The sequence below is a fragment of the Anabrus simplex genome, chromosome 5, assembly GCF_040414725.1.
Source record: "Anabrus simplex isolate iqAnaSimp1 chromosome 5, ASM4041472v1, whole genome shotgun sequence".
In the NCBI taxonomy this organism is placed as follows: Eukaryota; Metazoa; Arthropoda; class Insecta; order Orthoptera; family Tettigoniidae; genus Anabrus; species Anabrus simplex.
In genome coordinates this window covers 256,512,761-256,527,764 of record NC_090269.1, presented here as the reverse complement: position 1 = coordinate 256,527,764, position 15,004 = coordinate 256,512,761, and the positions used below count along the sequence as shown (strand labels likewise).

Genomic DNA, 15,004 nt, shown 5'->3' with positions numbered 1-15,004 from the left:
ATTCTGGGCTCCGGGCCCACATTCATCAATCCTGGAGCTCTCAGCTCACAACCACAAAATACCAAAGGGCAGAAAACCCTTAATTACATGGAGCTCTTGCTCCCGCTTAGTAATGTCAAGCCTCCTAGAGGCACCTTCCAAAACACCAAAAAGAGCTGACCTGCTCTCAATTTTACAAGCCTATCAAAGGCCACAACAAACTACTTCTAACTGCCCTCAAGGCACACTTGCAAAGAAACAGGGGTATTTGTACCCAACCTACAGGGCCTTCACGTGAAGAAAACAAAAAAAATTCGGGTTAAGTTACTGGCCCAAAGTACAGAAAGGACTGAAGGCGTGAACTTGCACTCCTAAATACACATTTAAAACCTAAGTGGCGCTAGGCCTATACACAGGGGCTAATCCCAAGCTAGGGAGGTGACTCGTATGAGAAACTTTAATACATTAAGGAAGAAAAGAAACGGTCACGAAAACGTAGTCACCTCAATTTCAAATGAAGGGGAGCTCGAGAGGATAAAGCACTCTCTATCCCCGAATTAAAGTTCAAGAAAACTGAAGTTTACCAGGAAAAGGGTTTACATGTTTAATAGTTTACATATTAAAGGTTTTGAACCCTCCCCGAGAGTTAAACTGCTGAGCTAGCAAGAAATAAAGATGTTAAAAGGCCATTACCTGGTTGAAGAGCTGCTGCCTGAAGAAAGAGGCGCTTCCCGCCCCCTGCTACATATTCACACACTGAATTAGATGTTATACGAGTGGCCCGGAGACAAGAAAATCAGCAGTTTTATACCCTCGTGGAAAATTTGAGACCTTTCAGGAATGAGTAGACACACCCACTCAATTTTTATTGGTTGACTAAGAGTTACACATGGAAATTCGAAGAAGAAAGCTATGATTGGAGGAAAATTAATTACAGAAATTACTGATTGGCTAAATTCAAAACAGGCAGAAGGAAAGGATTAATATTGCCAACCCACAAACCACAGAACAAAATTTAGTAAAGACAAAACTTATGAATACAACATTTCTCCAAGAAGGTTCATTCCTTTACACCAGAGTGCGTTATCATAGTTTTTGGTAGAGACATCTGTTAGAGAATGTCCACACTTCTTGATCAATGAAAAACAAAAGCAAATCAAAAACACACAGTGACATCTTCTGATAACCAGTAGAGTTGATTCCTTTTTTAAAGTTCAGAGCTTCTCCTGTAGAGGAGTTTCAATTGGCACAAGATTTGAACTTGCGTCGTAGAGGTGTACCGCCCGGTACAGACCTCTCCCCCCCCCCCCCCCAAAAAGTCCTTCCAAGGGGTGACACAGAAGAATGTTGAAAGAAAAAAAAAAGATTTTCCAAAACAAAAGTCCAAGTTTGTTGCTGATTAGCTGAAGAAGAATTTAGAAGAGAAACTACAATTTTTCAGAAGTCGGAGGTTTCTTAAGTTATTTGTTATAGATGGGTGGAACTAGTTTAAGTCCAGCTTTATAGTTTCTTTGTTGTAGTAGAATTGCAAAACAAAAACATTAATTCATGGGGGTAATATTTTTCTAAGTCCACCAAAGGTTGATTTGAAGCAAAAATGTGTTAATTGCAGATATAGAGTGTTCATGTAACTGTTGAAGTACATTAGCTGCCGATTAATTTTGACGGCAAGACCTGCCGCCGCTACCTGTGTCCAGTGGAGGCCGCTCGGACCCCTCAAGTACCCTGAGATACCTCTCTCCCGCTACTATGAGAGGGGTAGTCGTGGTGAAGCACGCCGCGGATGCGAAGTTTGTTTACAGTCCTCGAGTAGCTTGCGGAATTTTTAATGGAGATGAGTTTGCCGAAACACATTGAACCAAAGACGAACAATAATCGGGAAGTTTACAAACAGATTTTAATTTGGAGTACCACTCGGCCAAAATAATGGAACACATACTGCCAGAATCTAATAGAGCAGTTACAGGTTCATTATTCAATTCAATTTTGAGAAATGGAACAGGTGCGGGGGTATCCGCCGCAATCCTAAGACATTCTTTGGGACATTCAAATGGTAATGTAGAACAGTTCTGACTTTTCCCTGAATTTTCGTCGGGTTTAACCGGGGCTGAGCCTTGAAAAGATGAATCTGCTGACTCAGCCAAAGCCACTAGTCACTTTTGATTCTTGGTGGGAGTTGCACCAGAAGTTGAGCAGGTGGGGGTGCTGTTAGCATTAGGGCAGTTCTTGGCAATATGGGAGAAAGCGCCACATTTAAAACAGCCTTGGGATGACCCTGCTCCCTTGTTTGTCCCATTGGATTTAATTAATGGACACTTATTACGTAGATGATCTACCGACCCAGAAGCGTAACATTTGCGGGCAGTGAAGGTTCGGCGAGGTGGAGGCCGAAAATTGCTTGAAGATGCAGGGGGTTCCTTCACGACACGTAAGGTGTCGGCATATCTAACCCCTTCGGCTGAAACAGCCATAGCTTCCAGCTCGGCAAAAGTTTGCGGACGCGACGCAAAGCACAAATATGACCTGTAAGATGGTGAAATTCCTTCTACAATAGCCTGAACAATTTGATCTTCGGGAAAATGGAGAGCAAATACTCTAGTGTAGAACTTAATATCTTGGATGAAATCTGCCAAGTTTTCATCCAACCGCTGTACTCGGTAATAGTACTTCTGAATTAGTGATGAGCAAGCTCGAGCCGGAATAAAATTAGCTAACAGGTGGGCGTGGAAGTCTTCTATGGATGATTGTTCAGCAATTGCCCTAACTATCTTGTCTGAGAGGACACCAATGGAATAAGGGTAAATAATTTGAAGTATTTAACACGGAGAAAGAGAAAAAACAAGAGCATGATCCTGAAACTCAACGAAAAATCTTAGAAAGGCAATGACATCACTGGTGGAATTGACGGAGAACTTAGAAATACCTCTGAGCAACATTGCTAAAGGATGGGGCAAATTGCTGAAGCCAGGTGACATAGTAGGTAGAGGCCTAAGTGGCGGAGAAGCTGTTTCAGATGGTGCATTATTCAACGAGGTACGACGTTCAGATTCGTTGTCTAATGGGGCAGAAGTTTGTTGAGCTCCTACAGATTTGCTATTTTCTTCTCCTTTAGAAGACTCTTCCTCGCTAACTAAGTTTACCGTAGCGGGTTGGTCGGTTTTGGGAGGGACTGCCCCGGTTAACAATAGGCTAACCTTACTGGACAATTTGGAAAGGTTTTCGAGAAGAGCACTAGCCTCCTTCCCTTGAATGTCATTCAACTTTAGAGACAATAGATCGTTAACTCTATTGGAAAAATGGTACAATCTAGCTTGTACACGTTTGAGCTGATTAGGTGATGGATCACCCCCTTCAAAAAAACTAACTACCAATGCTAGCTCAGTAGCATTATCAGTGATCGTGGAGAGAGCATCGGCAATATCTTTCTCTCCCAAAGTTGGGATGGTAATAGGCAATTCAATCTTTAAGCTTAGTGGTATCAGCCGCAACCGTGTCTCCAGATGGAACATTTCTAATAGTTAATTCGTGAATCAATTCCTCCTTTTGCAAATAGCCGGGATGGAGGACATCGTGAGGGCCGGACATAGTGACAGAAAAATAAAAAAATTCCAGCGACTGAGAAAATTGTTAGAGTTTGAATCAAAAGCAATGTTTAGCCGTCAAAAGGGGCTAAATTGAGACCCATTCAACCATGCTCTGCTACCATTTGTTCCGAGGTATCTGTGGAACAGCAGAGGTGAAAGAAGGTGCGGGCTGGAATGGGTCTAACTACAAGTCTGAAAGATGAATTTTAAAATTTAAATAAAGGTTATATTTTCAACTGATAACAATTTTAACAATTAACAATTTCCACTAGGTGAAACAAAGAAAATCAGGTACAATGAAACTTTACAAAGAAAGCACCAGTTAAGGGGTCTTTACAAATTCTGGGCTACGGGCCCACATTCATCAATCCTGGAGCTCTCAGCTCACAACCACAAAATACCAAAGGGCAGAAAACCCTTAACCCTCTACTGCATACTGTTGCCTTTAGGCAACAAATAACTTTTCACCTATATAAATGGACAAATATTGTAGACAGAGGTAGTTTTACGGCACACCTTCAAGTGTACAATCAATTAAACACATATCCCAGTGATGCCTTGTTTTTTTTTACATAACATAAGTCAAAACAGCCCTACAACCAAAGGTACTCCTCCCACCCCGTCAACATCCACGCGAACCAACCACTGTTTATTTTACGTGGGCCCTCCCCATCACATTACCACAGGCTTCAGGAGTACCTCTGACTCAACCTCAAAGACATTACCGACCTACGGTTCTGCAAGTTGTACTTGCGCCTTGCAGTACGTACCCATGGCCAGTAGGTCTTTGAATGTTAAAAGCTTAGCGTAAAATCGTGAAAAGTCGTATATATATTCAACTATGGCAATCCACATCACATATGAGTGTTAAGCTATTAGCCCCAGTTAAGAATTGCTGGTACATCAAATACACTGAACGTATGTTGAACATTAAAGCTTGAAATTTTCTTCACCAAACGAAAACGAAAAATAATTCATGCAGTAGAGGGTTAATTACATGGAGCTTTTGCTCCCGCTTAGTAATGTCAACCCTCCTAGAGGCACCTTCCAAAATACCAGAAAGAGCTGACCTGCTCTCAATTTTACAAGCCTATCAAAGGCCACAACAAACTACTTCTAACTGCCCTCAAGGCACACTTACAAAGAAACAGGGGTATTTGTACCCAACCTACAGGGCCTTCACGTGAAGAAAACAAAAAAAAATTCGGGTTAAGTTACTGGCCCAAAGTACAGAAAGGACTGAAGGCGTGAACTTGCACTCCTAAATACACATTTAAAACCTAAGTGACGCTAGGCCTATACACAGGGGCTAATCCCAAGCTAGGGAGGTGACTCGTATGAGAAACTTTAATACATTAAGGAAGAGAAGAAACGGTCACGAAAACGTAGTCACCTCAATTTCAAATGAAGGGGAGCTCGAGAGGGTAAAGCACACTCTATCCCCGAATTAAAGTTCAAGAAAACTGAAGTTTACCAGGAAAAGGGTTTACATGTTTAATAGTTTACATATTAAAGGTTTCGAACCCTCCCTGAGAGTTAAACTGCTGTGCAAGAAATAAAGGTTAAAAGGCCATTACCTGGTTGAAGAGCTGCTGCCTGAAGAAAGAGGCGCTTCCCGCCCCCTGCTACATATTCACACACTGAATTAGATGTTATACGAGTGGCCCGGAGACAAGAAAATCAGCAGTTTTATACCCTTGTGGAAAATTCGAGACCTTTCAGGAATGAGTAGACACACCCACTCAATTTTTATTGGTTGACTAAGAGTTACACATGGAAATTCGAAGAAGAAAGATATGATTGGAGGAAAATTAATTACAGAAATTACTGATTGGCTAAATTCAAAACAGGCAGAAGGAAAGGATTAATATTGCCAACCCACAAACCATAGAACAAAATTTAGTAAAGACAAAACTTATGAATACAACATTTCTCCAAGAAGGTTCATTCCTTTACACCAGAGTGCGTTATCATAGTTTTTGGTAGAGACATCTTTTAGAGAATGTCCACACTTCTTGATCAATGAAAAACAAAAGCAAATCAAAAACACACAATGACATCTTCTGATAACCAGTAGAGTTGATTCCTTTTTTAAAGTTCAGAGCTTCTCCTGTAGAGGAGTTTCAATTGGCGCAAGATTTGAACTTGAGTCGTAGAGGTATACCACCCGGTACAATTATTATTATTATTATTATTATTATTATTATTATTATTATTATTATTATTATTATTATTATTATTATTATTATTATTATTTAATGATCAGAAGATTTCTCTTATTACTAATGCCTGTTTGCAAGCGCTATTTGCCTTCTAATCTCTTTTGCTGCACTTGCTGTCATTGGTGATTAAACTCCCTAGATAAGGGAAATTGGTTTCTTGTTCCACCATCTTGTCAATAAGCTTGATGTTAGTGTGAATTTGTTCAGGATATTTACTCACAACTAATACCTTGGTCTTCTTAATGTTGATGTCTAAGCGTGAATCTGACAATGCTGATGACAATACATTCAGCATCTTGGACAACTCCTTGTCAGAGTCTGCTATAATTGCTATATCATCATACGGTGCCCATTTATTTTAACTCCTTTTGTATTTGCTGTAAACTTCTGTATGGCTTCTTCAATGAATTCATTAAAGAGGTACTGTGAAAGAGAGCAGCCCTGCCTTAAGCCTTTTTTTGATTTTTGCTGTCTGGATACTTCTTCCAGTATTTACCATTTTGGTCTGTCCTTCATAGAATCGCAGTCCAGCCTTCTGTCTTTCCAGTCCAAACCTGTAGCTTTAAGAATTTTGAATTGTTTGTCTGAACTGACGTTATCAAAAACCTTTTTAGTATCTACAAATGCTACATAGGTGTTTCTACTCATCTCCAAACTCCTTTATAAATTTTTTTGGAGAGGCAAGATTGATTCTCTTGTTCCCATCCTTGTCCTAAATCCAAACTGGTCCTGATCAATTTGTAAATTTGTAAGTTTAATTTGTTATTTATAGTAGTATTTTGGATGTATGAGAGAACAGAGTTATGGTTCTGTGTTCAGAGCATTCTACACTACTTCCTTTCTTTGGTGTCATGGCCAATCTGCTTCTGGTGAAGGCTTCTGAAATTTTCTCCATTATACAGTTGTTGAAGGTATTCCTTCCATCGTGCACTGATGTCTTCATTATCTATTAATATTTTTCCATTTTTATCCTTTACTATGGAGCTTTTTGCTCTAGGTTTCTGGTTTAATATTTCAATGTTCTGATATGATACTGGTATGATATATATGATATGATAGGTAGCAGGTAGTGACCCTTTTCAGAGGTAATCCTAGACAAGGAGTGGGGCCTCTGCCTATGCGAGTCCCAGAGCACACTGATCCGGTGTGTAGCATCTGATAAGGGTCCCAGCTCAGGGTTACGAGTGGAGACCTCAACGACATCTACAGTGGAAGTGGACTTTGGTACGGTGGAGATGGCGGAGAGGCAGCTCTGTATTCAGGGATTAATATAAGTACAACCTGCTGCCTTGTAGGTTGAGGTGACTGGACACCAAAGGCTAAGAGAGAAAACCTGGAAAGAAAATCTCCTTCTATGTTAGGCTCAGCAGGTCAACGTAGGGATTATTTAGGAAATTATTTTCAAGAATGATGTGGGCCTTGGATGTAGGCATTCAAGACAGCGACATCAGTTTGGTTCGAATGATGGCTTACAACCTGGTGTTACACCGGCTATGTGAACTCAACGAAGACAAAGGATCAGAGTGGGAGCATTAAATATCCTCACTTCAGAGCTGGTTGACCTCATGGAAAGGAGGAAACTTCTGATTATGGGGTTGAGTGATACAAATTGGAATAAAACGAGAAAATCAATATCAGATTAGACTATAGTCTGTACTGGTCTGGAAATGAAGTGAAACCTAAGAACAGAGTGGGATTTTTAATACATAAAGACATAGATGTTTGTAGTCAAGTCGAGTTTGTTCGTTAAAGGGTAATTAAGTTATCTGTGAACTTAATAAAATGTATCTAAGTCTATGCCCTACAGGTAGGATGCTCAAAAGAGGAAAAGTCCAGCTTCCTTGCACTGAAACTTTCACAAAAATGTTAGTAAAAATTCCCCACTCGTGGTTTCACAATTGACATGTAATGATACGTACTTTCTTCATAGACACTATTGACATCTGCTATGACTGTAGATGGTCTGTAAAACTGCCAAGAAATGACACTGTCCTCCTCGTGGTGAAAGTAACAGCTACTAACTTGGAAGAACACACAGAGTATGAAAATCTAGTTGTAATGGGAAATTTTTATTCACAAGTTGATTCACAACAAACAAGATACGAATCCACACTGGGCCCTCATGGAATGGGAAATAGAAATGAAGAGGGAGAATATATGCTGGATCTGTGCTTGAGAAACAACCTGATAGTGAGTAACACTTGGTTCGAGAAAAGGGTCTCCTATAAAATCACAAGATATAGCTGGGATGATAAAAAGGGTACAGTAATAGGTTATTTTCTGATAGATCCAAATGATTTTAGAAGAATGTGAATGATGTCAAGGTCATTCCAAGTGAAGACCTTGGCAAAGACTGTAGACTACTGTTACAGTTATTAAAGAGAAAATATCTCCCAAAAATAAAAACTTGGCAACTTACTGAGCCAAGTGTAAAGGAAGAATTCAGGCAAGATGTCTGCATATTGTTGCTGAGAGGAGAACTGAAATTGTTAGATGATGAATGGGACACTCTAAAGAAGGATGTGGTAGGTACAGCAGAAGAAGAGTGTGAACGAAGGAGCCAAATACAAAAAAACTGTCTGGTGGAATGATGATATTAAAAAGGCCATCATTCACAGAAAATGAGCAAGAAGAGCCCTATATCAAACAAGAACACTGGGAGATCAATATGTTTTTTAAAAAAATGCTATTTGTTTGAGACGTCGACCCATGTGGATCTTTTGCCCTTACTGGCACCAATTGTATGAACCTGCATGTAATTGGAATGGTGGTATTGTGGAATGTTGTGTGTGAGGAAAGGAGGATAAGGACGTCACAAACACCCAGTCCCCAGGCTAGGGATATTAATCATTACAATTAAAAACCACTGACCCGGCCGGGAATCGAACCCGGGGCCGCCGGGTGACAGGCATACGCGTTGCCCCCTACACCGGGGGGCCAGACAGATCAATAGAGGAGAAGCTGTCAATTAAAAAAAAAATTACAGGTCAGATGGTTGTAATTGAAAAGCAGAAATGGCTACAAGAAAAACACAGGGTGGGAATAAGAAACTGTTATCCAGAATCGTTAAGAATAGAAGAACTGAAAATGAATCTATCCAAAATGTAGAACTTCCTAATGGTGAAGTGACTAGGGATAAGGCCATGGTTGTTTCCTTCCTTATTAAAAAAAAAAAAAAAAAAGTTAATTTAAATCATTCCTTTTACTGTACTATCCTTTAATATGAAGCAAACTCATATAAACCCCTAATCCAGACATAATGCAGTTAGTATTATTAGAAAATCATAATTATATTATTATCTTTCAGTGCAAAATATTAAAAACTGATGCCATTTCATATATATTGCCATTTGCATACCCTCGACAAGCAACTTTTCACTTCTTTGACTTCAAACCTAGTAACTCATCTTCTTTCTTTCTTTCTTTCTTTCTTTCTTTCTTTCTTTCTTTCTTACCTTCGATGAATCAGTAATTATACTGAAAAACAGATAGAAAAACGATAAAACTTACCCCATTACAGTAAGTGTTGAAAGGGCTCTCCCTCAGTCTGTAGATATGCGTTGAGACGTGATGATATTCTAATTCACTCTCTGCAATTCATTCGCTTGAATCTTCAAAATTTTGGTGCATTCAATTGTATGTTGAATTACTTGAATATTTATTTGAGTCACTATTGCTGTCAGCATTTATTTTGCTAAATGACTTAGGAAAAACTAAAGTTTGCAAAGTTTTGTTATTGAATATTGAAAAATATTGAAATGCACAAAGCCAGTATCCGGTTTTCGGGAGATAGTGGGTTCGAGCCCCACTGTCGGCACCCGTGAAGATGGTTTTCCGTAGTTTCTTCTTTCCCACTCCTAGCCCTTTCCTGTCCCATTGTCGCCATAAGACCTATCTATGTCGGTGCTATGTAAAGCAACTTGTAAAAAAGAAAAAGAAACTAAAAAAATGAGAAAGAACAAAGAATTGATGAAACTAAATTTTTATTACAGGACAGTAGGAACACACATTAGAATTACTAATATTGACTGCTGGGCTCTTTTTCTTCTGTGTTTATGTTCCTATCTTTTACCATCTGTTTTCACCTGAATGTTCTTTGTCTCGTCCCTTTTCCTGTGTTTATTTGGCTTTCTTTATATCCTTTACATACCGGTATCTTCAGTCTTGGTAAGGGAATGCATTCCTTTCTGTCTTCTAATTCCTTAACAATGCGTTGTTTTTCTCTTTCCACTCCCTCTTCCCACACTGAATTGGCATTGTGCTTATCTTATTTTGTGTTCCTATTGACAGTTCTATATACAACTAAAGAAAAAAAGTGATGTTTTGGTGTGAACCGAAGAAGATACTAGAGTAATGTGAAATGCTATGATAGCATGCACTTCTGCAGCCTTAAAAGAAGACCCCTTATTTCGATTTTATTCGTTAACTTGGACATTGACTTGTTGGAAATTTTTAACCTAACATGAACCAACATTTTATCTTATTATCATCATCATCATCATCATCATCATCATCATCATCATCATCACAAGTGTTTTATTTGTCTTGTCAATTTTTGTTAAAGCTTTTAGCTGAAGATGTTCCATAATTGGAACGAAACATGTTCTATTTAGTATTATACTCAGAGATTAACCTGGATTATGTTATGTAAATAATAAACTAGCTATAAGAAACTGCTTCCACTTACTTGTGCCAGGCTCCTCACTTTCATCTCTCCTATCCGACCTCCCTTGGTCAACTCTTGTTCTTTTCAGACCCCAATGGTATTACGTATGGGGGCCTAGGGAGTCTTTCATTTTCATGCCCTTCGTGGCCCTTGTCTTCCTTTGGCCGATACCTTCATTTTTTGAAGTGTCGGACCCTTTCCATTTTTTCTCTCTGATTAGTGTTTAATAGAGGATGATTGCCTAGTTGTACTTCCTCTTAAAATAATCACCACCACCACCACCACCGAACCTCCTTGTAACATAACCTTAGTTGTGTTGAGCCAATACGGGACAAAATTTGAGATTTATAAGCTGTATGATAGTATGATAAAGATCAGAGAATATGGGTAACATAAGTTAGAATTGAGACAAGACAAGAAGAATGAACAGAGTCGAGAGTAGTCAAAGTGAAAGTTATCTAATTTTAAAGCATGGACTTCAGAATGAACTGGTGTTCAGATTCTCAGTAGACTCTGGGAGGATAGAGATAGTTTTCTGTGAGACTCGTATTTAAATTGTAAGTAGATTTTCCTTGAGTGACTCTTGACTCTAAAGAATGGCAACAAAACTGCCACACCAATTCACTCTGCATCAGTCGTTTTTGTTAACTCGCACTTATGAAGACTTGATTTTGAAGTATTTTTTGTTACATTTAATCTATTGAGTATTTGTTGTGCAAATCACTGCTCTTTACTTTTTTTTTTTCCACTTTGGCAGTATTACATTATATATTCTATCTATGTTACAGAAATCATTATAATTTAATTTACTTGATTACATCATTATTTTATGTGTAGGTGTTGCGAGCACTAGAAGTTTTGAAGAAGGAATATCAGAATTCTTGTGGCAATCCCTCTGTGCGTAACCTATATGTGAATGGCCTTGCCGATAGCTTGGAGGGCTTGGAGCAACGGGTCAATACAGCCTTACTTAGGTTGGTTCTTGAGGTAAGACAGAGTTAAAATGTTGATATAGAGCTGTCATGTGAAGAATTTAACTTTAGATTTGTGGAAATTTGTGTTTTAATAATGATGATAAAAGTGGTAGAATTTAAGAGATTTGTGACTATGTCTAGGGTCTGTCTAATAAGTCCTCTCTGTCATACACATATTGTCTCACTTGGATCATGAGGTTGCTAATTGGACTCTGGAGGATTGGAAAAAAGTGGGGTGGTTCAGTTAGTTATGATTTATGATACTTATTACTTTGGCTTCATGGTAGTGTTTGGGTCTGCCTCTGTGGTGTAGTTGTTTGTACCACCCCCTGCTGCCACCCCCTGGAGGTCCGGGTTTGATTCCCGGCTCCGCCACAAAATTTGAAAAGTGGTATGAGGACCAGAATGGAGTCCACTCAGCCTCTGGAGGTCAACTGAGCAGAGTGGGGATCGATTTCCACCTCAGCCATCTTTAAAGTGGTTTTCTGTGGTTTCTCACTTCTCCAGGCAAATGCTGGGATGGTACATAACTTAAGGCCACGGCCACTTCTTTCCCTCTTTCTTGTTCATCCTTTCCAATCTTCCCATCTCCCCACAAGGCCCCTATTCAGCATAGCATGAGTCCGCCTCCACAGTGTAATGGTTAGTGTCATTAGCTGCTGTCCTCGAGGGCCCGGGTTCGATTCCTGGTACTGCCAGAAATTTAAGAATGGCAGGAGGGCTGGTACATGGTTGAAATGGTATGTGTAGCTCACCTCCGTTGGGGATGTACCTGAAACTAGCTGCACCATCTTGGATGAGGACACGAGTTTACTTTTTAGCATAGCATGTGAGGCCGCCTTTACAAGGTACTGGTCCTACTCCCCAGTTGTTTTCATGACTCAAAGTCTCACACTCCAGTACACTGCCTGTGAGGCGGTAGAGGTGGGATGCCGTACAAGTGAGCCCGGTTGAGTTTCAGACGACTCCAGAAATCCATAAGGAATTTGGTAATTGTCCCCCGAACATGATCCATGCACAGAGTTGTTGTCCAGATGATACTTGTCCCTGTACTACGGCAAGGTTAGCTGGTGGATAGTTCTCTCGTCGACATTCGAAGGCGCCATCAGTGCCATCAGAGGATCAGCGACCATACTCTGGCGTCATCTGAATAGTTTGCCACAGTAGTGCACAGGCGACTTCTTCATCTTCTTCTTGTACTACTTCATTCATGGCTAAGTGGTTAGCGTACTGGCCTTTGGTCACAGGGGCCCCGGTTTCAATTCCTAGCAGGGTTGGTAATTTTAACCATAATTGGTTAATTCTGATGGCACCAGGGCTGGGTGTATGTGTCGTCTTCATCAGCATTTTCATCCTCATCATGACACGCAGGTTGCCAACGGGCATCAAATCAAAAGACCTCCATCTGGCAATTCAAACTTGTCTTTGGACACTCCTGGTACTATAAGCCATATGCCATTTCATTTCATATATACAATTTATTGTACCGAGCTTGATAGCTGCAGTCGCTTAAGTGCGGCCAGTATCAAGTATTCGGGAGATAGTGGGTTCAAACCCCACTGTCGGCAGCCCTGAAGATGGTGTTCCGTGGTTTCCCAGTTTCACACCAGGCAAATGCTGGGGCTGTACCTTAATTAAGGCCACGGCCGCTTCCTTCCCACTACTAGCCCTTTCCTGTCCCATCATCGCCATAAGACCTATCTGTGTCGGTGCGACGTAAAGCAACTAGCAATTTATTGTATTTTCTTTCATTTCTATTTCTTTATTCCTCTTTCAATACATAACCCTGTGTTGATTTTACTTGTCCCTGTGGTAGCCTCCTTATGGAGGAAGTTGTAATAATAATAGCTTGAGTACTTTCAAGTCATGTTGTAAAATTGCTAATTATGCCAAAGTGTTGTTTCTATTCATATCTTGTGTGCTTTCACTCACTAAACTCTCAACTGAATTGGAAAGCCATACAGGCCTATTTTCAATATCGCCATCATCTGTGTGCTCCTTCTTCTGCTTGTAACTTGACACGAATAATCATAATTTTCACCTTTGTCTACATTACCACACTTAAAACAATAACGTTTTCAGCAAGTACTGCACACCACACCATTTCTTACGACTTTTTGGTCTTAAAACACTTGTTTTCTGTATTTAGATCAAACACACACACACTACTATCACCCGATGCCATCTTGCCCTATGACTTTATTTGTTGCTATTTTGCTTAACGTCGCACCGACACAGATATGTCTTATGGCGACGATGGGATAGGAAAGGTCTAGGAAGTAGAAGGAAGCGGCCGTGGCCTTAATTAAGGTACAGCCCCGGCATTTGTCTGGTGTGAAAATGGGAAACCACGGAAAACCATCTTCAGGGCTGCCGACAGTGGGGCTCAAACCCACTATCTCCCGATTACTGGATTTTGGCCCCCCCCATGACTTTGAACTGGTTCACTGCCTCTATACAGGGTCTTCTTTTGTACCGCTAGATGACATTTGTTGTACCATCTCTTATCATAGATATTAATTCCTCTGTTCCTTGATTTTAACTTTCTTATTTTCTCTCTCAGTTTTGTAAAATAAGAGGCCTTGAGTCAAATAATCACTTTCCTCTCCTATTCATGTTTTTAACTGATTTAAAGGTTTTTAATTTATCGAATCTCTCTGATAAAGTCTGATCTGATAAATATTTACCTTATATTTTTGGTTTTGAATGCTGTAGTTATTTCTTTTCATTTACATGGTGTGGTTACATTTAGGTTATGTATATTATGTGTGGGAGTCTATTATGTTTTTTAAGTTTCATTCTTAACTTAGGACTCTAGCTTATTGACGTCATGCCACGTCGTTTCATTCTGTATTTCTGCTTTGATCGAGCTCGATAGCTGCAGTCGCTTAAGTGCAGCCAGTATCCAGTATTCGGGAGATAGTGGGTTCCAACCCCACTGTTGGCAGTCCTGAAGATGGTTTACCGTGGTTTCCCGTTTTCATACCAGGCAAATGCTGGGACTGTACCTCAATTAAGGCCATGGCCGCTTCCTTCCCACTCCTAGCCCTTTCCTATTACATCGTCGCCATAAGACCTATCTGTGTCGGGGCGACGTAAAATTTTCTTACTTTTAATGTCACTTCGTTTAGTAACTGGGTGCGATTTATCTTTGCATGTTTCGATGCCTGTTGTGTTTTTAATGTTCCTTTGTGAGGATGGACTCCTGGTCCTTTTGTCGGGGACGTATTTGAGCTTGGTGGTTCCCCAGTAAGACGTACATGTATTAACTTGCTTTGGAAATTTGGGTATTTTCATTGTCGAAGCTTGTTCAACACATTGATGGATAAGTATTGCTTGGAATGTGTTCTTGTTTTCGAACACTGGTGATAAGGTGAGTGTTTGGGCAAATCGATGGCTCATATCGCTGGATAATTGTGAAACCTTTGGTATCATATGATGATTAAATTACGATACTTATGTTTTGAGATTGCTATTCTGTCTGGCAGTTGAGTGTGTGTGATGAATGAGTCGTGCCCATTACTGACTGAAGAAAGAGATTTTTAGTTTATTTTGCCTCAGTTTTAGACTTTTCCATCT

The 15,004-nt window shown here is 40.0% G+C and overlaps 1 protein-coding gene across 1 annotated transcript in view; it reads left to right on the top strand.

The window, feature by feature from the left end:
- LOC136874813 (serendipity locus protein alpha) overlaps nt 1–15,004 on the top strand; it is a 176,022-nt gene that overhangs the window by 67,163 nt on the left and 93,855 nt on the right. The window contains exon 6 of the mRNA XM_067148489.2: nt 11,289–11,438. Coding sequence (XP_067004590.2) covers nt 11,289–11,438 — 150 coding nt within the window. The remainder of the gene's footprint in view (nt 1–11,288; nt 11,439–15,004) is intronic.